At 48.3% G+C, this 22887-nt stretch overlaps 1 protein-coding gene across 4 annotated transcripts; it reads right to left on the bottom strand.

Annotated features, from left to right (window-relative positions):
* Positions 1 to 1413: 1413 nt before the first annotated feature.
* ANKRD54 (ankyrin repeat domain 54) lies at positions 1414 to 13626 on the bottom strand. Of its 4 annotated transcripts, none has more exons than XM_061204477.1 (8): positions 13216 to 13626; positions 11729 to 11776; positions 6967 to 7065; positions 4548 to 4619; positions 3997 to 4044; positions 3797 to 3921; positions 3481 to 3588; positions 1414 to 3141 (listed from the first exon to the last, which is right to left on the bottom strand). In XM_061204477.1, exons 1-8 carry the CDS (start codon positions 13538 to 13540, stop codon positions 3067 to 3069), a joined length of 900 nt encoding a protein of 299 aa, XP_061060460.1. In that variant the 5' UTR covers positions 13541 to 13626; the 3' UTR covers positions 1414 to 3066. The 4 variants fall into 4 exon arrangements, with proteins under 4 accessions (XP_061060460.1, XP_061060463.1, XP_061060461.1 ...); XM_061204480.1 differs by having other exon boundaries at positions 6967 to 7060; positions 13216 to 13304; XM_061204479.1 differs by having other exon boundaries at positions 3055 to 3141; positions 4548 to 4614.
* Between the last annotated feature and the right edge of the window lie 9261 nt (positions 13627 to 22887).

The following is a 22887-nucleotide window of genomic DNA, read 5'->3' as shown; positions in this document are numbered from 1 at the left end:
TTCCTACCTGGAACATTGCCGAGCACATGGCAAGTGCTTGATAGGTATTTCCAACATGAATGAAATGGGAGGTATAAAGCAAAGGACCCTACCCAGCCGGTGAAATCAGCAAACAGGATTTCTTCTTACAGCCCCCCCAACCCCCCGGCCCCCTCCCTGCTCCCCCCACCAACTCGGTAGCTCCCAGAGCAGCTAGTAACAGAGCTAACTCCTGTGTGGGCAGCCTCTGTCCAGTTCTCCATCCTGCCCTGCCCAGCCCAGTCTGCTCAGGGCCAACTTGTGTGTTTTCTGACTCACCCTAATGTCTGAAGCTGACTTTAACTGGCTGGATCTTCAGAGAGATTTGGGATTGCAGGAAAAATCTTGGCCGGAAAAGGATCGAGGCAGATTGGCTAGCTGCCCGGCTGTCTGGCAAGTGTCTGATGGCTGGCCCATAAGCCACCTTCACCTGTCAAGCCTTTTGTTCACTGTCTGTACAGCCAGGGTGGGGTGCACGATGGCCCCCTCGCTTGCCCCAGTGGTCATTCTCCTAGTTACATGGCTACAGGGCCAGGGATGGGTGCGCGGGGCACCACAGGGATGGAGGATGCTGCAGGGAGGCGCCCCACTTGCCAGGTGGCGATGGCTTGGTCCAGGCCAAGGACTCGTTGGGGGTTAGCCCGAGAGTCTCCGAGGCAGGTTAGTTATCTTAGAAATGCGCAGTCATCTCAGGGCAATTTCACAAAGTCTCAGCACGCCCCACCTCCTCAGCTCTGTCAATAGAAAGCAGGCTGCCCTAGGGGATAACGGGTCCCAGAAGTGCCCAGGCAGTCCCCAGGATGCCCTGGGCAGGCCTCTCACCTATCTGCTCCCAAAGTTCTGCAGCAAGAGATTCTAACCTCTTCTGAGTGTGGACCCTGCTTAGAATAAAAGCTATAGACCCTTTTATCAGTACATGCATACTCTCCACACAAAATCTTGCATCGTTTCAGGGGGTTCATACCTCTCTAATGGCCCACTAATTTTAACCCCTTAGACCTGAAGTTGAGAAACCTTGCCTCAACGCTCTCCAGGGTGATCAGCCCCGGAGGTGTGCTGGGGGGAGGCCCAGAGAAGCAAGCTCACTGAGTTTGAGGTCCCTTCCCTCCCATCCTGCTTCTCCTCTGCCCCGGGCTCTTCCCTGCTCAGCCCCACCCCTGGGGCCAGGGGCAAAGCGGGGCTGTGTCCAGGCACAGGCCCCAGCAGAGCCCCCAGAGGAGGGCAAGCTCTAATGTGCCCCCTGGGCCTGAGTGGGCAGGCTCACCTAAGGGAGTTAATCACGTGGACAGGCAGGAAGGGAGAAAGGCCAACCCGCCCACCCGCCGGTCCCACTCACAGGTCGCTCCTCACCTTACTCTGGCACACGGCCAGCCAGCAGCCACCTCACTCACAGCAGCAGCAGCTTGAGTTGCACAGACACTTTACTGCTTCCTCTGCCCTCCTCTCTCCCCAGTCTTGGGGAGGGTACCTTCCCCAACCCTGGTGACCTGGCGGGGCTTGCAGCCTCCCCTCTCCCAGGGTCCTGGAGGCAGCCCCGGGCCTGTATCTCAGCCCCACAGAGAGACCCTTTTTTTCCTTAGGGTCTGGGGAACAGCTGGGTCCCATGAGTTCAGTTCAGGTCTGATCAAGCTGGGATTTGGGAGACAAGCTCCCCTCCTCTGAAAAGCAGCCAGGATTCCAACTGGGTGAGAGGGAAGGTGGGGCAGAGCCAGAGCAGGCAGGGATTGTCAATCTGGAAAAAGTCTGTCTTTACTCTGCAGTCGAATGCTTCCTGGGAGAGGGCTGGGCCCAGCAGGCCCTCCCTTCAGGCTTTCTGTTGTGGCGGATCCCTGCCAGGAGGGGGCGCCGCCTTCGGCGTGTTCAAGCCCCAAGGGGAATAATGTCTGCCTGCTCCTGTAGGGGCAGAAGTGGCAGTGGGGGGGGGGGGAGGGGTGTGGGGGTGTGTGTGGCGGGGGGGGCTTCTTTGCAGTGAGTTTTTGGGCCTTCAAACAACACAAATTTATTCTCTTATGGTTCTGGCAGTCAGAATCTGAAATCTCTCTGGGCTAAAGTCAAGGTGTCAGCAGGCTGGTCCCTTCCGGAAGTTCTGAAGGGAGAATCCATTTCCTTGCCTTTTCCAGCTTCTGGAGGCCGCCTGCATTCCTTGGCTTGCGACCCCTTCCTCGAGTTACTCCGATTTCTTGCTTCCGTCACCACATCTCCTGCTTCCTCTCTGAGCTCCTGCTTCCCTCTAATAAGGATCCATGTGATTATATCAGGCCCGCCTGGATAATCCAGGACAGTTGCCTTGTCTAAAGACCCTTAACTTAATAACATCTGCGAAGTCCCTTTTGTCATATAAGGTAATGTTCGCAGGTTCCTGGGATTAGAACACGGCCATCCTGGGGGCTACTCCTCCGCCTACTACAACTAGGCTGCAGAATGGCGACCCCCTCCTGGTGTTTCAATGATTGGGAGAAAAAAGGCTGGGGATTACCTGCTTTGGGTTCAGCCGGGCCCTTCCTAACCTTGTATTTCTAAGGTCTAGGCTTCACCAACCCCCTCCTTCCAACCAGAGAAACTCACTGCCATGTCTCCTTGAAAGTCCGGTGACAAGCCTAAATCTAAGTGCTGGTGAGAAGTGCGGGGCCAGCCCAGAACCCCCTAGGCCAGAGGGTGCCTGCCCTAAGCCAAATCCTGCTGGCCGCAACGAGCCCACGGCTGGAAAGGGACACAGAGAAGGGTCTGGGGCCTGCCGAGGGTGCCAGGGAGGCCATGGGACGGGTGAGGCCTGCTAGGATAGCGCGTCGGCCAGAGCTGAGTGTGGCGTGGCTGCGGCGCCGTGGGAGCCGAAGGAAGACGCTGTGGGCTGTGGTCCCGGCCCCCAGGGATGATGGAGACCGCGGCTGGGAGTGGCGCTGAGGTCAGTGAGAGAGCATCTCTGCCTCGCAGCAGCTGGGGGCGAGGGCCTCGGCAGACGACGTCCCAGGCACTGGGCTTTTCCTTTGTAATGAGAGGGCAGTGGGGCGGGGGAGAGCGGCGGAGCGGGAGGGCGGGGAGCCTCTCTTGCTACCTCTTCTCCATGCTCTGCATCTGCAAGCTGAGGGAGGTGAAGCTGGCCAGCAGGTCGGTCACTTCATCCACCTGCGGGATGAAACCGAGGCTCTGTTATGGGGTGCCCCCGGGTTCCCCCAGCAGCACCACAGGCATGGAGGGCAGACACTGTCTCTCCCCGCAGGGCACGTGGTGGCTTCACCGTGACTAGGGAGCAGCTGTCCGAGGCTGAATCCTTGCTGCCAGGTGGTCTCAGACCGCCCCAGAGAGAAGCGCCAGGGCAGCTTCTAAGGAAGCGGACAGAGGCTCTGAGGTCCACAGTGGGCGACAGGCCCGCAGCCACGCCTCTCTCTCCTGCGTCAGAGCAGGGGCGGGCTGGCCCTGAGGCTCCGGCCAGGGCCTGGGTCTGGCCCTGCAGCTGCGGCTCACCTGCTCTTTGGTGCTTGTCATCTGGAGGCGGGTGCAGAGGTCATCCAGCCGCGCCCGCTGCTCGTGCCGCCCCAGGCGCTCCAGGTACTCCCTCAGCATCTGGATGATCTGAAAGCAGAGGGTGGGCTGAGGGTGTGCTGGGAGGCACAGAGCGGCCTGATGCTGCTGCCGAGGGGCACAGTGGAACAGGTGCCAGCTGGTGTCCGCGTGAAGCCACCCAGGAGCCCTGGTGCCGGAGGCGGACGTGTCTGTGGTTCGGGCAGCACCTGCCCAGGGTTTGCTCAGGGCCGCAGGCTCAGCTGAGGGGGGCGCTCACCTGCTTTACCTCCAGCCGCACGGCCTCCAGGCACTGGGAGTGGCCTTCCTGCAGGATGTTGAGCTTCGACTTGGCCAGGTGCAGGGGCGTGCGGCCCGCCCGGTCCAGGGCATCTACCCGGGCCCCTATGGGAGCAGGCAGAGGTGAGCATGCTGGGGGTGAGGGGGAGAGAGGAGGGAGAAGGGGAGGGGACCACTCACCTCCTCGCAGCAGTGTGGTGATGACAGGGACGTGGTTGGTGCAGGCCGCTGAGGGAGAAGAACAGGGACTGAGAGTCCAGGACCACTGGGGCTCGGCCTGGGTGCCCACCAGAGGGAGCAGGACTGTGTCTCGGAGGGTCCCGATGCCAGGTCACGCCCCCTGAGAAGGCATCACCAAGGCAGCAACTGGGAGGGACTCAGTGATCAAATCCGACTCCCTCCCTGTACAGCTGGGGAAACTGAGGTTTGGAGACGGGACCTGCCTCACTGTGAGCCACAGTGTGAGTCAGCCGCAAGGCGGGAACCTCCCCTAACAGAGCTGCTGCTGAGTCAGTTCAGGTTGTGAAATCAGCTCTGCTCAGGGCACAGCCAACTAGTGATGGATGGGGACAGCCATGGGACACAGCCCAAGGGGAGTGTGGCCCTGGGGGCTCAGGCTCCCCCCAGATGATAACAGAGCCTGCTGGAGCCTGCAGGACCCCAGGCTCTCCATCAGAGGAGCCTGTCTGTGCTGCAGAGAAGGGTGTCTTGGCAGCTTGCCAGGCACTGACCCAGGTGCAGTGGCGTGTTCCCCAGCCCATCTCGCTGATTGGGGTCGGCTCCATGGTCCAGAAGCAGCTGCACTGGAAACAGGAAAACCCAAGAGGAGCTGTTGGGGGCTTCTATGAGCAGCACCCTAACCCCCACCCGTAACCTAGCTAAAGAGGCTCACTCAAAGTGGGGAACACTGAAAGCTGACACAGTCCCCCATGCTGTTTCATTCACTCACTCACTGGCTCATTCGCCCCTAAGCTCATGTGCAGGACTCTAGGGCCAGGAACTGAGGATTCTGGGAGGGCCCCCTGGCCTATGCAGGTATTACAGGACTGAGACTTTAGGGGTTAAAGAAAGTTCTTCCAACATCAGTGGCTGCTAGTGAAGGCTCTCAAGGGCATTTTCTGCCCCTTCCACAGCCAAGCACCATAGTGGGAATTAGGCCAATAGAAGATGCTGAGCACCCCCTCCTTACGAGTCTCTAGGTCACATCAGGGGTGGGCTGTGGTATCACCAGGGCTCACCAATTACCCAGCTGGATGTGCAGGCAGACTAACTCATACGAGGAGGCCAATCTGAGCCTCACAACATATACAGAAACTAATTCAAGAGGGACCATGGACCTAAATGTGAAAGCTATATCAGTCAGGCCTGTAGAAGAGAACAGGAGAATATCTTCATAACCTTGGGATAGGCAAAGATTTCCTAAACAGGTCACAAAAATACTAACCATAAAAAAGAAAAGATTGATAAATTGGAATCATTAAAATTAAGAACTTGTAAAAAAAAAAAAAAAAAAATTAAGAACTTGTGGGACTTTCCTGGTGGCGCAGTGGATAAGAATCCGTCTGCCAATGCAGGGCACATGGGTTCGATCCCTGGTCCAGAAGATTCCACATGCCGTGGAGCAACTAAGCCCGTGCATCACAACTACTGAGCCTGCGAGCCACTACTGCTGAAGCCCGCGCTCCTAGAGCCTGTGCTCCGCAACAAGAGAAACCACCGCAATGAGAAGCCTGCACACAGCAACAAAGAGTAGCCTCTGCTCACCACAACTAGAGAAAGCCCGCACGCAGCAATGAAGACCCAACGCAGCCAAATATAAATAAATAAATAAATAAAAATAAAATTAAAATTAAGAACTTGTGTTCATCAAATGAGAACATTCAGAGAACAAACAGGCAAGCTGAGAAAAAGTCATTTATATTTAATAAATGATTTATATCCAGAATATATAAAGAATTTCTACAAATCAATAAGAAAAAGATAGGCAACTTGTTAAAAAAAATGGACAAGAGACTTGAACAGATACTTCACAAAAGAGGATACAAAAATGGCCAATAAATACCTGAAGATGTGCTCAACATTACTGACCATCAGAGAAATGCAAATTAAACCACAAGGAGATACCACTATACTAGAAGGGCTAAAATTTAAAAGAGATAATACCAAGCATTGCCAAGGATGTGGGAAAATGTGGAACTCTCTTACAGTGCTGGTGGGAGTGTATATTGGTAGAACCATCATTGGGAAAAGTTCGGTAGTACACACTAGCTAAACATGTGTGTACCCCAGTGACCCAACAATTCTAACACAGATAAGTGTTTATATCCATCAAGTCACATGTACAAAAATGTTCCTAGCAGCTTTGCTCCTAATAGTCCAGACCTGGAAAAAACACAAATGCCCATCAATAGTAGAATGGGTGAACTGTGGCCCGTCACATGATGAAACACCAGCCAGCAATGAGAGCAAAGAACTACCGTTACTCACAACCTTCAGGGATGAGTCTCAAGAACATAATTCCTTTTTTTTTTTCTTAGGTCCCCGACTAGGGATAGAACCCTCCCCCATGCATTGGAAGCGCAGAGCCTTAACCACTGGACCACCAGGGAAGTCCCTCAAGGATATAATTTTGAGTGAAAGAATTCAAGATACAAAAGAGTGCATACTCTGTGCTTCCATTTGTGTGAAATTGAAAAACAGGCGAAACTAATCTACGGCGATCAAGGTCCACGCGGGGGTGAGGACTGGAAGGGGCATGAGGCAGGCTGCTGGGCGCTGAAAATGTTCTCTATTTTGATCCAGGAGGTGGTTACAGCAGTGTATACACACAGAAAGCTCACTGTTCATAAGTTATACCACATCCAAAACAAACTTATAAGAAAGGGGGGGCTGTCCCACTGCTGCCCTTAGCACTGAGTAAATGTTGCCTGAACGTCTTGAAGGACTGGTCCGACCTCAGAGGCAATCATATTCTTTCCCCAGGTGGACCCCTGCCCCGGTCTGGCAGTGCCAGTTCCACAGGCTAAAGGAGTGAGAGGGGCCGGGTCTTCCTATCCAGCACCCGGCTGAGGAGACAGCAGATCCTCCCCCAGCACCTCTGGAGTGATGCTACTCGCCCAGCCTCCCTCCCTCCCCCTCCCCAGGACTCACCAATCTGGTCATTGCCGTTGCAGGAGGCAAAGTGTAGGGCTGTGCGGCCCTTGTCGTCGGCTGCACAGGGATCCGCGCCATCTTCCAGCAGCTGCTGCACTGACACCACCGAGACCGAGGGAGCAAGTGGAGAGAGTGGCAGTGTTAGCCAGGCTGCAGCCCCCGGGGATGGACAGGGATGCTCAGGGGCCCTTCCAGGCAAGGCATTGACAATGTTTGGGAGAGCTAGTCCCTCCTAGATGCTGGCCCCATGGGGACTGCCATGACAAGGGACTTGTTCTCCTGAGGGCACAACTGAGGGCCCGTATTCTGGGTGCTCAAACTACGTGTCTAGGGATAAAACATCACAGAAGAATCTCGGCCCTCAGGGTCAGAAATTTGGGAGTCATGGAAATCCCCAGCATAGACTCTGGCCCCGCCCCTCTAACTGCATCTGGCTACACATCCATTCCAGCTGGACATAGCCGAGCTAGCTGTGGGCTGATTCTTACTTTGCTCCCAGGAGGCAGCCCTTTAGAGTGGACAGAGCACAGGCTCTGCCACACAGACCAAGTCCCAGGCTAAACTATGCAAAAAGGAAAGGAGTTCATTGCCAACAGCATGCGGCAGTGGGAAGGCCTAGATTTGGGCCCCCATTCACCAGCAAATGGGAGGAATCTCTGCCCTGCTAACCTCCAGAGCTGCTGTAATGAGAATAATGGGTAAGAAATTCCTTCCTGGAAAAGTACAGAGCCATTATAAAATGTGAGGCATTATGTATTACATGTCCACGTCAACTGAAAGGCAGAAATTGCTGCCAAACATCATTTAGAGCAAGAAACAAAATGCTCTAGTAATCCCCCAGCAAACCTCTCAAGGACTTGAGTCCTTCCAAATGAAATCCAGATCATCTCCTGCCTTGTGAATCTCTCTCGTCTCCTCAAGCTGAGTGAGCTGCCCCCTCTCCTGCATCCCCACAATGCCCTGTTCATCCTGCTGCTCTCATATTAACATGCTGTGCTCTTTTACAGTAACTACGACTGTAGACAGAGCACCAGCCAGGCATCAGGTACCTGACTGCCAAACCCCTCAACCACTCAGCACAGTATCACGTCCGTGGTACAGATCAGGAGACAGACTCCAGCCCAAGCCAACAGGAGGCCAAGCTGGGATAGGAACTCAGGTTTCTCTGGCTCGAGAACTTACACCTCTCCAACTAAATATAGGACTTCAGTTTCCTCGGTTTTTTTTTTTTTTTTTTTTTTTAGAAGTGGTGTTGCTTTATACTCTTCTTCTCCAACTATTCTGTAGGTTTTTTGTTTTGTTTCTTAATATCTTGGACCAAGATATGACTTGTCCTGCTCCACGAATGTTGCTGACTGACTGAATAAATGAACGAATGAAGGTGGTGGGAAAGGTTTATGAGAGTGTAGGAGAAGGAAGAGCTTCCAGTCACCTCCGTGTTCATCAGTATCTTCACCAAAAGAGAGCCAGTATCCAAGAGATAAAGCAAAGCTAAAATAGTCAGTTCCGTTTTTGTGATTTGTGCAGCTACAGTCTTTATGGAAAGCACTTTAGCAACGTCTATCAGAAACCATCAAGATGTGCGTATCCTTTGATGTAACAACCCCATTCCTGGGAAATTATCTTAAAAATGAAAAACCAGTGTGCAAACATGTGACTGACTAAATAACTCTTGCTTTGTCCCTCTGAAGGCATCATGTGCATCCATTACAAATTGTGGTTATAACTGAGGAACGGAATTACAAGGTGATTTCTACTTTTTACTTTATAAGCTTCAAAAAAATTGTACAGCTACATATTCATTCTATAAATAGGAAAAAATAACGCTTCCGTTTTGAAAAAACAAATGGTTATGAAGACTATGAAAAATGTTTATGATACACTAAACATTATGCGGGCTACAAAATTGTGTATACAGCACAGTTTGCAAGCCCTTCAAGAAAATTCCTCTGCATAGGAAAAAGGACAGGAAGGATATTCACCAAAATATTAACAGAGATTCCTTTGCTGACATTAAGGATATTTTTCATGAAGATTTTTCTAATTTTCAAAACATTTTAAATGCACGTATTATTTTCACATTTAAAATCTTTTAAATGATTATGAATTCACAGAAAGGCACTTATGACTTAACAATAGCAGGGTATAAATTTTACATCCACTATAATTGCTAACCTATACCAAAAAAACCAACAAACATGCAGAGAAAGATTAAACAAAATGCTAACCATACAGGAAAAGGAATGAAGAGGCTAATCTACAGCCAGTTTCGCTGTCAGAGTCCTGCAAGAGCCTGGTAAATCTAAGAGCCACTTAGATTTGAAGATGGGTGTGTCACAGACTCTGAATGGAAAATTACAGCATTTCCACCAAAATAATAAAACCACCATGTGGACACCTGATCAAGATAAACTAGACGTGGGACTTCCCTGGTCGGGCAATGGTTAAGAATCCGCCTGCCAATGCAGGGGACACGGGTTCAAGCCCTGGACCAGGAAGATCCCACATGCCGCGGAGCAAATAAGCCCGTGCGCCACAACTACTGAGCCTGCGCTCCAGAGCCCACGAGCCACAACTACTGAGCCCACGTGCCACAACTACTGAAGCCCACATGCCTAGGGCCCGTGCTGTGCAACAAAGAGAAGCCACCACAATGAGAAGCCCTCGCACCACAACGAAGAGTAACCCCTGCTCACCACAGCTAGAGAAAGCCCGTGCACAGCAACGAAAACCCAACGCAGCCAAAAATAAATTAAAAAAAAAAAAGAAAGGATAAACTAGAATATAGCCAGTATTTTATAATAAGTATAAATGGAGTATAACCTGTAAAAACTGTGAATCTCTATACTGTACACTTGTAACTTATATAATATTGTACATCAACTATACTTCAATTTAAAAAAGAGGGACTTCCCTGGTGGTCCAGTGGTTAAGAATCTGCCTTCCAATGCAGGGGATGCAGGTTCGATCCCACATGCCACGGGGCAACTAAGCCCACATGCTGCAACTACTGAGCCTGGTGCTCTAGAGCCCGTGCGCCACAACTAGAGAAGTCTGTGTGCCACAATGAAAAGACCCCGCATGCCACAACCAAGACCCGATGCAGCCAAATAAATAAATTAATTAATTTAATTAAATTAAAAAATAAATAAAGGGACTTCCCTGGTGGTCCAGTGGTAGAATCTGCCTTCCGATGCAGGGTACGTGGGTTCGATCCCTGGTCAGCGAACTAAGATCCCACATGCCACGGGGCAACTAACCCGAGCACCACAACTACTGAGCTCACACACCTCAACTAGAGAGCCTGCATGCCGCAACCTACAGAGCCCATGTGCCGCAACCTACAGAGCCCATGTGCTCTGGAACCCATGCGCCACAACTACAGAGCCCACGTGCCCTGGAGCCTGCGTGCCACGACTAGAGAAGAGAAAACCCACACGTCGCAACTAGAGAGAAGCCCACGCGTTGCAACAAAAGATCCCGCATGCCTCAACTAAGACCCAACGCAGCCAAAAAAACAAAAAATAATTAATTAATCTTTAAGTAAATAAATGAGAGAGAAAATAAAAGAAAATAAACCCATTAAAAAAAAAAAGATAAACTAGACTTTCTGTGAAACCGAAGTATAATTAAAATATTCTCTGGCCACACACTCGAGATATTAAAAAGAGAACACATCATTTTTCCTTGAAAAGCTATACAGGTTGCTACCCAAATATTCCACAATATTAAAGTTCATGGAAAAGTGATAAAAGTGGAGAGCATTGAAAACCCCTCAAGTTTCCAGGCCTGCTCACTCTGCTCTGCCAGGGATAAGGGACCCACTCAAGGCCTGGGTTTTAACGCCCAGCTCCCTGAGGGGAACGACCTTCTCTACACGCCTGTTATAAACAGGCTCTCCTATCCCTCGGCTGACTTTGAAGATGAAGGTAGAAGACTACGAGCCAAGGAATGCGGGCGGCCTCAGAAGGTGGAAAAGGCAGGGAAACAGATTCTCCCTTGAGCCTCCAGAAAGAAATACAGCCCTGCGGACACTTTGATTTCAGCCTGTTAGACTTCCGACCTACAGAACTGTCTGATGATAAACTTGTGTTGTTTTACAACATTATCTTTGTGGTAATTTGTTACAGCAGCCAAAGAAAACCAATATACTACCTTTCCCCGATTCATGGAAAGAATTAAGTCAGTGGATACAATTAAAATTTTTTTCCTATAACTTGTCTGGTAGCTTTGATGCTGCTACTGCCCTGTCAGCTAGCAAATGGTGAAGAGCAACAACAAAAAACAGAGTGGTGTCCTGCTAGGAGCCCCTCCCATGCCTTTCAGATGTTCTGTCAACTAAAGTCTGAGAACCACTGACCCAACTACCACAAGGCCTCAGGGAGCAGTTGAAGGTGGTGGCTCTCCTGGCACTTCAAACTGACTATTCATTCCCATTAACCACAAGTTCCAAAAAGCTCCTACTCTGCGGCTGGGTGCCAGGGATACAAAAGCAGACATGGTCCCCACCACCATGGAGCCCACAGGGTGATAAACGCTATGACATCAGGAAGTACAGGGTGACAGGGAAGCATGGGAAAAGTGAGCATCTGAGCCAGACTTGTCATCTGCAAGATGACTGCAGTTATACAATAAGTACAGCGAGCCTGGTCCCAGAGGTGAGCCAGCAGAATTCAAGCACTGTCTTCCCAGATATTGGTTACCTGGATTTTTCCTTCCCCGACCAAACCAGGGAGCTGGACTCACTCTGCACACTCACCTGTTTCCACATCGTTGGCATTGGCTGAGTCCCTCAGCCTCTTCAGAGCTGTGAAGACAGTAAGAGTGCCAGTTAAAAAAAAAAAACAAACCAGCAACAGCCATGATGAAGCAAAAAGTGATGGCTTCCTAGCTATCCACCATTCAGCCACAATAGCATCTAAAGAGACAGAAAGGGGCCAGGATACAAGTGACACTACCCTGGGAACCAGGAGAAACCTGAAATGTGACACAGCTAGTGCAAAAGCCACATTTTGTAGCAAATCCTCCAAGGCCTTTGGAGCCAGATCTTGGCTCTGCCACTTGTCGGAGCTGGGTGACCGTGAACAAGTTAGTTAACCCCCTGGGCCTCAGGTCTATCACCTGCAAAACAAGGTTGAGCTCTTTCCTGACAGGCCTGAGTTGTTGCAAAGACCAAATGAGATGATTTACACGGAAGCGCTCTGTGAGCTGGTTACACAGATAATCTTATATCCTCCTTCAAAACAGACCACTACCAAATGACTTACTTAAATTTGATGATTCCTATGCAGAAACTTTTTTCTCCACAATGACACTACCTGTGTATTAGAGGCTAATAGAAAGCAATGCCTTTATCATCAGAGAAATGGACAAAAATTGCAATTCATATATATAACAATTCCTTACATTCATACAGCACTTTCAAATTTTCATTTAATCTTCATAACACCACTAAGATATGAGTAGGTATTAAAGGGACCCTAAAAGTCCCCATTCTTAAAACTTTCAGGGTGTTGGTTTCCATGGCATCCATAAAATGAAAAAGACAATATGGTAGAAGTACCAGAGCAGGAGTTCTAATACCAGCATAGCCAATTTCTAGCTATGTGACTTGGAGCAAGACAATTTCTCTGAACCTCAGTTTCACCTTCAGTAAAATGGGAACAGTATCTGGATCCCAGTGAGTTATTACGAGGATCAGAAATGATCACAAACCACCCAACAGTGTTTTTGGCACACAACAAAGGCAGAATAATAACTAGATATTCCTTACCTTACTTAATAACTCTGGCAACATCCCTGTAAAACATACCATACCCATTCTGCAGATGAGAAAACTAAAGCTGAAAGGTTCTATAGTTTGCCTAAGACCTAAATGAGATAGAAAAGTCCAATCCAGGTCTGTGCATTTAAAGAAATAAGTTGGTAGGACTTGGCTCTGATATGAAAATATTCTCCAGTATCCCATTTATTATCTACAAATAAACACCTGGAGTCAGGAAAAGTTTCTATTCAGGAACTACCAAACATGAAAAGCCACCGGGACTGGTTCTGAGCAGGAAGACTACTTTTTTTACACTCATGGTCCTTAGCAGCTATAATACTACTATTGGTACTGAAAGTGGCCTCAGGGGTCGCTCCAGGTCCGTAGCTCAGACGTCAGAGGACACCATCCTGAACGGGCTGGGGAAATCAGGGCCCGATTCTCAGCCGAGGGCCAGCCCCGCCTCCCGCCGCGCTCCTCACCGTGCACCTCCTTGCCCGTGGGCCCGAGCCGGCGGTGGGGCCTGGCGGCGCGCCTCAGCCGGCCGGAGGGGATCTTACAGAGCAGCTCATCGCGGGGCTCCGCGTCCTGCTGCCACAGGACGTGAAGGTAGCGTAGCGGGGACTGGGCCCCGCCGGCCGCCCGGCCCGGGAGCCCCGCGCCGCCGCCCAGGGCAGACCCGAAGTCGGCGAAAGAGAAGAGGCCCTCGGGGCCCGTCAGCGGCTCTGGCGCCACCGCGCACTCGCCATCCGAGCTCGAGCGGCCAGAGCGCGACTCTTCGTCCGCGCCCCCGGCGGCAGCTGCCATGGCAACGGCTCCGTGCTGGCCTGGCCGCGGGAGCCTCGCGCTTGACGGACCGACCGACCCGCTTCCCTCCGCTCTAAGCCTCGCTGTCAGAGGACAAGAGGGCGGGCCTGGCCTGCAACCACGGCAACTGAACGGGGGCGGGCTCGGGCCGCAAGCGGGGCAGTTCCGGACCAATGAAAACCCTTCCAGCCTAAACCCCACCCCCTACAGCCAATCGGGCGTAGTACGGGCCACAGAATTTGGTTCGCTGCAGCGTGACTAACGGATATAAGAACCAATCATAAATTTGAGACGCCCACGTCCTCGCCGTACGTCCCTAAGCGGAGCCAATAAAACAGCGGAGTTTAAGACACTTTTTTTTCTTCCCATTTCTCCCATCGGATCAAGGGAAAGATAATGGGCAGATGCTCTAGCCAATCATGTTAAGATGATTTGCAGCCAATCACAAACGAAAGTGAAGAAGCCAAAGGAAAGGGATTGAGAGATAAGAAAATGTGTAAATCAATGACCGTTAAAAAAAAAAAAAAACCACACAGAACTTCCCACAAATACAGAGTGTAAGTAGGAAAGTGAGAATATGTTAAAATGTGGGGCTAGCAACACGAACTGTGGAGTGATAGTTTCTAAATGCGATAGATCCCGTTCGTTCTCTCGGTAACCCTGGGGTTGATCACTGATTTACAAAGAATTCTATAATTCAACACCAGAGCGACCGACGCTTGAGTCCGAGAGCCAGTCACTGACCCAGGTAATTCTCTGTGCTAGGTCCTGGACGCAGAATCAGACTCGGTGCCCTCGGAGACGCTCAAGTGTGATGGGAGAAGTCAGAGCCGGAAACGGAAGTGTTCCGCAAACAGATGATGATGAGCTTAGCAACCCCTCCCAGGTGCACTGTTTTGTAGAATTTTCACAACCCTGAATCCCACAAACACTTATATAAGTGAGCAAGGAGGACCAGCCCTATTTTATAGACGAGGAGCTGAAACCAGAGAGATCACGGACTTGTTCATGGAGGCCCAGCTCTCTTGAGAGGAAGACTGTGTCCCGGCAAAAGTTCCTTGGGGCTTCCCTGGTGGCGCAGTGGTTAAGAATCCACCTGCCAATGCAGGGAACATGGGTTCGAGCCCTGGTTCGGGAAGATCCCCCATGCCACGGAGCAACTAAGCCTGTGCACCACAACTACTGAGCCTGCGCTCTAGAGCCCGCATGCCACAACTACTGAAGCCCGCGCGCGTAGAGCCCATGCTCCGCAACAAGAGGAGCCACCGCAATGAGAAGCCCGCGCATGGCAATGAAGAGTAACCCCCACTCGCCGCAACTAGAGAAAGCCCGTGCACAGGAATGAAGACCCAGCGCAGCCAAAAATAAAATAAATTAAAAAAAAAAAAAAGTTGTTCCTTGTCATTCAACGCAGTGAAAATATAATCTTGGGCTTCCCTGGTGGCGCAGTGGTTAAGAATTCGCCTGCCAATCCAGGGGACACAGGTTGGAGCCCTGGTCCGGGAAGATCCCACATGCCGCAGAGCAACTAAGCCCGTGCGCCACAACTACTGAGCCTGCGCTCTGGAGCCCGCGAGCAGCAACTACTGAAGCTCTCGCGCCTAGAGCTGGTGCTCCGCAGCAAGAGAAGCCATAGCAATGAGAAGCCCGCGCACCTCAACGAATAGTAGCCCCCCGCTTGCCACAACTAGAGAAAACCCCCGCGCAGCAACGAAGACCCAACACAGCCAAAAATAAATAAAGAAAATTAAAAAAAAAAAGAAAATGTAATCTTTCTCTGACAGTTGAAAAGCACTTTCAGATTTTGCAGTGTTCTCAGAACACCACTATGAGGCTTATCATTGTAATGTATGGAGAAAAATGTTTATTTGAACTCTCCTCCTCTGCCCGATGCGGGAGAAGGACATATGCCAGCTCCACTTGTAGCTAGAAGGAAACCAAGGAAAGAAATAAACATTGAACGTGTACCATTTACCAAGTGCTTGATATGTATTTTACCATTTAGTTCTCCTTCACAAGAGTCTTAGCAGGTAGATATTATTATACCCACTTTGCAGATTAGGAAATTGTAGTCCCTAGATGTCATATGAATTGTCCAGGGGTACGGGACTAGAAATTTGGAGGACTGGGATTTGAACCCAGAAAAGTCCTCTCTTTCCATCACGCTGATCTCTTTAATGAAGAGCCTACTGGAAATCTGCCTCCAGAAAATTTAAGTGACATCTGGATATTTATACCTCACTCCTGCTGAATGTACCCTGAAATAACTTTATTATTCATTTCTCCTCTTTTTCCGTGTAATAACCTCCAAAATAGTCGTCATCCCTCCAGTCCCTCTGTGAAGAACCAAAGGTGTACTTGCTGTCTAAAGTACAATTCTCTTCACATCTCTAGGATCTGCCCGCCCATTGAGCTCAGGCTAAAGTCCAAACCTTTTATCCTAGCAGTCAAGACCCTTGATGATTCTGACCCAGTTGTCTTTGCAATCAGTGTCTTTCTCCTACCAGTGGGTCTTCAAACCATCTGGTCTACGAAGATATTTGCATTGTCAGAAATCTTTTAATTTAAACAGGATCCCTAAACACCTAGGCGTGGCTGTTACTTCTAATTTTTAAATCAACTTTGTTGAAGTACATAGCCCAACCCTCTGTGTGTTGCAAGAACCACTTGTTATTTTGGATTGGAAGAACGGGATGTGGGTTGAATGTGGATCCAGTTAGCCTCACCAGCAGGATTTTAGACTGGAACTTGGGTCTATGAAGTTGTATTCCCTCATAATGCCTGGCTCAGCAACTGGCACCAGCATGTTGTAGCTATTTGACTGACTGACTGATTAAATGAATGAATGAGTAAAAATAGTAGCCCAGTGGTTAAGACCATCAGTTTTGTTTGTTTTAATATATTTATTTATTTATTTTTGGCTGAGTTAGGTCTTCGTTCCTGCGCGCGGGCTTTTCTCTAGTTGTGGCAAGTGGGGGCTACTCTTCATTGTGGCACACGGGCTTCAGTAGTTGTGGCTCATGGGCTCTAGAGTGCAGGCTCAGTAGTTGTGGCTTACGGGCTTAGTTGCTCCGCGGCATGTGGGATCTTCCCGGACCAGGGCTCAACTACTGCGCCACCAGGGAAGCCCCAGACCACCAGTTTTGAAGCCACAAATGAGTGGGTTTATAGCTTTGAGCAAGTGACTTTCCTTTGCTTATCTCCAGTTTCCTTATCCATAAAATGAAGGTAAGAGTACTACCTATATTGGACATCCCTGGTGGTGCAGTGGTTAAGAATCCACCTGCCAATACAGGGGACATGGGTTCGAGCCCTGGTCCGGGAAGATCCCACATGCCGTGGAGCAACTAAGCCCGTGCACCACAACTACTGAAGCCTGCGCGCCTAGAGCCCATACTCCGCAACAAGAGAAGCCACCGCAAGGAGAAGTCCACGCACTGCAACGAACCGTAGCCCCCGCTCGCCACAAATAGAGAAACCCTGCGCGCAGCAACAAAGACCCAACGCAGACAAAAATAAGTACATACATAAATAAAAGAGTAGTATCTATATCATGTGGTTATCACAAGGACTAAATAATATAATGTGAGTAAAGCACCTAGTACAGAGCTGGGTACAGAATTAGGGCTCAAAATATGGTAGCTATTGTTGTTATTATAAAAAGTTTAGATGCAGGCTAGGGCCCATGCAAATCCTACGCAACTGTGGGCACATCACACTGGCATGAACTTGACCTAAGGGTGCTGCAAGCATGCATACACAAGTCATTTATGTTTGGTCAATCAGCAAATAGAACATGAAGCACTTAACGGGAGACAAAGAAAGTACCTGTAATGTTGCCTTGGGGGGAAAGCTTCTGCCTGGGAATCCAAGAGCTTGTGTTCTAAGTCCTACTCTGCCTCACCTCATGATTTGGGGGCAACTGTTTCCTTTCTTTGGGCTTCAATCTTCCCATCAGAAGGTATTGCTCTAGGTCAGCTATTGACACTGGCTCAGGCTGGCTTGGCTTTCCTTTTATTCTTTCCCTCATCCTGTTGGCCTACACATTATTTTATTTTTTTGCTTTTGTTTTACATTTTATTTCTTGTATCAACAGGGGCACAAGAGAAAAGATCAAAAAGCAGGTTGTCCCTTCTGTCTCAATGCCACCAGCCGCTTCCTTCCCGTGCCTTCAGATGTGATAAAGAAAGCTGTGGCTTTCTGTAGTTTTATTCACGGTACTTTGTTTTTTTTTTTTTTTCAAAATACCACAAATGTACTTTATTTCTTCCCATTCACCTAAAGCAAGTTAATTAATTAATCAAAATAATCAGTGAATTTTCTTTTTTTTTAATGCCCAAATCACAGTTTATTATATGTTTTTTTAAAAAATATCTTTATTGGAGTATAATTGCTTTACAATGTTGTGTTAGTTTCTGCTGTACAACAAAGGGAATCAGCTATATGTATACATAAATCCTCATATCCCCTCCCTCTTGCGCCTTCCTCCCACCCTCCCTATCCCACCCCTCTAGGTGGTCACAAAGCATCGAGCTGATCTCCCTGTGTTATGTAGCAGCTTCCCACCAGCCATCCATTTTACCTTTGGTAGTGTATGTATGTCAGTGCTACTCTCTCACTTCATCCCAGCTTCCCCTCCTCCACCCCTCCCCGCCCCCCCGCCCCGTGCCCTCAAGTCCGTTCTCTACGTCTGCGTCTTTATTCCTGCCCTGCCACTAGGTTCATCAGTACCGTTTTTTTAGATTCCATGTATGCTACACAATATTTAAGAGCAATTTGAACTAGTTGCCAACATATAAAAATTGAGAGCTTTAACATAAAACTTTTGATTTCCAGATTCTCTTAAAAATGAGAAGAGGGAATTCCCTGGCGGTCCAGTGGTTAGGACTCTGCACTTTCACTGCCGAGTGCCAGGGTTCAGTCCCTGGTGGGGAACTAAGATGCCCCAAGCTGCGCAGCGTGGCCAGAAAAAAAAAAAAAAAGAGAGAGAAGATATGGCAATACAGGACCAGTTGGCTGGAGCCACACAGCAACTCTCCTCTTTAGATGGGGCGTGCTGCAGTCCCCACCACTCTCCCACTCTCTGTTACCTCCACATTGAGGCCTAAAGACAATTGCCATTTATCCTCATACGTTTCATACTTGTGATGTTGTTTTTCTTTTTTTTCTTCGCGCCACACGGCTTGTGGGATCTTAGTTCTCGGAACAGGGATCGAACCCATGCCCTCTGCAGTGGAAGCTCAGAGTTGTAACCACTGGACCGCCAGGGAATTCCCAGTGACGTTGTTTTTCTTAAATGGAGTTAACAGGAAATTAAAATATCGCTTGTCTTTATCAAATGTGGAGTAATGAAAACTAGTGTGGAGGAAAATTATTTAGTATCTAAAAACATGACATACAGTGATTATGTGACTTCTTAATGTCATGCTAGAGTATTTCTAATAAACCCACATAAGGGACATCTGACTCTCTGGGGAAGTTTAACTTTGACTAACAATTGACTAGGACTCAGTGATGTTTTATAAATCTGTAAAGTTAGAAGTTAGCTTTTAGGAAACTGATAAGGTGCAATAATTTTTGTATGTCCAGTGGAGAAGATAAGCCCAAAGGTTATGGTTTTATTATTCTGTAGGGCAGGAAACAGATTTGGATCTAATTTAGTAATTGTTTTTCATCATTCCTTTGCCCATTAACTATTCTCAAATTCTTTTCAAGCCAGCTCTGTCATACTGTTTTGTCTTTTCTTGTTTGTTTTTTAAAAATTTATTTATTTATATTTTGGCTGTGTTGGGTCCTCGTCACTGTGCGCGGGCTTTCTCCAGTTGCAGCGAGTGGGGGCCACTCTTCCCTGAGGTTCACTGGCTTCTCATTGCGGTGGCCTCTCCCGCTGCGGAGCACAGGCTCTAGGTGCGCGGGCTTCATTAGTTGTGGCATGTGGGCTCAGTAGTTGCAGCTCGCAGGCTCAGTAGTTGTGGCGCACGGGCTCAGCTGCTCTGCGGCATGAGGGATCCTCCCAGACCAGGGCTCGAACCCGTTTCCCCCGCATTGGCAGGGAGACTCCCAACCACTGCGCCACCAGGGAAGTCCTGTCATACTGTTGTTTCCTTTATTAATGATTAAATAAGCTCATTCTTTATTGGTAGGAGAATTACGTTTTTAATCTCTTAGTGGCATTAATCTTTTGTCTATTGTGTAAGTTCCAAAAATTTTTGGTTAGTTATTTGTTGTTAATTTTACTTATAATTTTTTTTTAATAAATTTATTTATTTATGGCTGCATTGGGTCTTCATAGCTGTGCACGGGCTTTCTCTTTGCAGCAAGTGGGGGCTACTCTTCGTTGCGGTGCGCGGGCTTCTCACTGTGGTGGCTTCTCTTGTTGCGGAGCACAGGCTCCAGGTGCGCAGGCTTCAGTATTTGCGGCACGTGGGCTCAGTAGTTGTGGCTTGTGGGCTCTAGAGCACAGGCTCAGTAGTTGTGGCGCACGGGCTTAGTTGCTCCGTGGCATGTGGGATCTTCCCGGTCCAGGGCTCGAACCCGTGTTCCCTGCATTGGCAGGCGGATTCTTAACCACTGCGCCACCAGGGAAGTCCCTACTTATAATTTTAAAATCAAATTTATTGAGGTATAAAGTATATACAGTAAAATCCCCACACACACAAGGGGATTAAGGGCACAAGGCTGGTGATTTTTGACAAATGTATACACCTAGGTGACTACCACCCCAATCAAGATATATAGCATGACAATTATATTTTTAACAATTTGAGAATTGATCTATTGATCTTTTAGACTGCAGAGAGAGGGCACTGTGTTTTAAGAAAAGTAAGTGAATATTTATTTGCAGGCAAGAACAACAGTCTTCAATATTCTCTGTGAAAGAAGGCTACAACTTAACATGCACTCAGGAAACATTCATTGTTTTTCTCTACCTAGTGGATTCCTATACCAGATGATCCCTAAAGACACTTCTAGCTCTGATTTGTAAAGACTCAGCTACTGGTCTCTCAAGGCCTACATACTCCTGCCTCAAAAGGCAGTGAGCAGAGGCTTCTGAGATCATCTCAGGAGAGTGAAACAAACCAGACAGTACATGAGCTACAAACAAACTGGAGATTCTTGGGAAGTGGGGCTTGAAATGAACATAGCTGAAGAACCCAGGACGACTATAAAACATAACTAATGGCTTTTCTGAGTCAGAATTTCCTGCCTCAAATCCCAAGCAAAAGAAGATCAAGAGAAATAGGGTAGCTTTTCAGCTGCTGAATCCTCTCAGCCAACTCTCCCAGGTAAAATTATTCCAGGAGCTTTGTTCTGCCCCCAGTTTCTTTCCCTTTGAAGTACTGGTTTTCCATTAACCAGGGAGACTTGCAAAATCAAACAACCTGTGATCAAACATTTCATAGTCTACAATGGGGGTCCAGCTGCTCTCAGGTCAAAGTTGGATTTCTAAGCAGACTAAATGTGCTGCCAAGCAATGTCCGAAATTTCCATTCAAATGCAATTCTACAAATAGGGAGAACTGGAAGCAGGAACGGTGAGGAAGCTGCTACAATACAAATGAGGTGATAGTGGCTTAGACTAGAATGATAGAGGCAAGGTGGTGAGAATTGAGTCTGGGAACATTTTGAAGGTAGAGCCAAGCAAGGGCAGATGCACTGAATGTGTGCTGTGAGGAAGACTCAAGACAAGGGTGGTTCTGAGTCTTTGGCCTGAGGGACTGAAAGAATGGAGTTGCCCTTAACTAAGACGGGGAGAACTGTGAGAGGAACAAGGTTGAGGCAAAAAATCAGAAGCTTGGTTTGGAAGTGTTAAGTTTGAGGGCCTATTAGACATTCAGGTACTCACATGGGCCATGAGTCCACTTCATGGGTGGGGTCTGGGATGGAGATAGAAATGTGGGGAGTCAATGGCAGATGGAGGATATTTAAACTGGACTGGATAAGCCACCCAGGAAGGGAAGGTAAACAGAGGAGACCCAAGGACCAACCCCAGGGAGGAGGGTCAGTCCACTATTTAGTGATTGGAGAGGAGGAATCCACAAAGGAGAGTGAGAAAGAGTAGCCAGTGAGGAAGGTCCTCCCAGAGCCTTTACTATTCTCTAAGTTAGGGTATGCATTCTGGAAGAGGTAGAAAGTCCTAAATAAATAAAATATATATTAGATGGTTATAAACAAGGGATACACGTTTCTGGTGACTGAAGCTTACGTGAAGAATAAAGAACAGAAAATGACAAAACCAAAACTAGGTAGGAAGGAGAATATTTATTTAGAACAAGAAATCACAACACAAATTGTGGGAGAAATCTTGCAGTTACAAATTGCAATTTGTAATTTTAAAAAGCTGACAACACAAACATCACAAAATCCAGAAACGAATTTAATTTTCTTGAACACCTCCATAATATCTTTTTCTTTTTAAGGTTGCATAAACTTTGATCACCTCTTTATAAAACAACAATTTTGTATCATTTTCCACAATGAGAATGGAAAGATAATTTAGTCTTTCCTCTAGCATGTTAGATCAAAATTTTTTTATTACTGATATTTTAGAAAAAATTTCTTCTGAGTTCGCAATTCTTTTCTAGTAATGTTACGAACATTTGGAGAGTTGTCAAAGTTGAGGGCAAACTGTATCAAATTTTTGTCATATATTAACTGTAATTTCAGGTAATTTCAAGCTTTCTAGTGCCCTGATTAACCTTAAATACTTATTTCATTGAGGACACTCATTGATCACAGCGGGTTAGGTGTATCTTACACACGGAAGGCCAGCAATAACTATTCACGTTAGAGTGTCACATAAATATATCCTACTAAACTCAAATGTTCCCAACAGGATTTCCTTTAGCTGAATCCAAATGCCACTAGACACAAGGGGAAGTGTGACGGGAGAAATCGGAATAGAGAGCGGTTCTAAACGATTGCAATAAAAATATTACTTTTGCAAATTTTACAAAAACATATGATCGTGTGAGCACGTTGCTGGGTTACCCTCCTTTCGCCGACGAAGAGTCTCGATGGGTCCTTAAGCTTAGTTCCACGACGGTTATCACCTCTAGGTAACAGACAACGGGGGAACGCAAAGCAAAAACGCGGTACAAGGAGCTGGGGCGTGGCACTGCTATTCTAAATGGCTAAACTAAGGCCCTTCACCCACATATCGGTTTGTATTGGTTTGTTTTATAACCCAGTCCCTCACTCTAGGGTTTCCTCAGGAGCCCAACCCACCCCCACGCCAGATTCCGACCACCACCCACAGCGCTCAAGGCTGCACAAGAGGGTGGGTCCCACGACACTCTCCTCACATCACAGCTGGCTTCATCTTTGCCTGCTCCAACCTTAACGTCC

This window comes from Eubalaena glacialis, chromosome 11 (assembly GCF_028564815.1).
Source record: "Eubalaena glacialis isolate mEubGla1 chromosome 11, mEubGla1.1.hap2.+ XY, whole genome shotgun sequence".
NCBI classification, from domain to species: domain Eukaryota; kingdom Metazoa; phylum Chordata; class Mammalia; order Artiodactyla; family Balaenidae; genus Eubalaena; species Eubalaena glacialis.
This window is presented reverse-complemented; position numbering and strand designations above follow the sequence as displayed.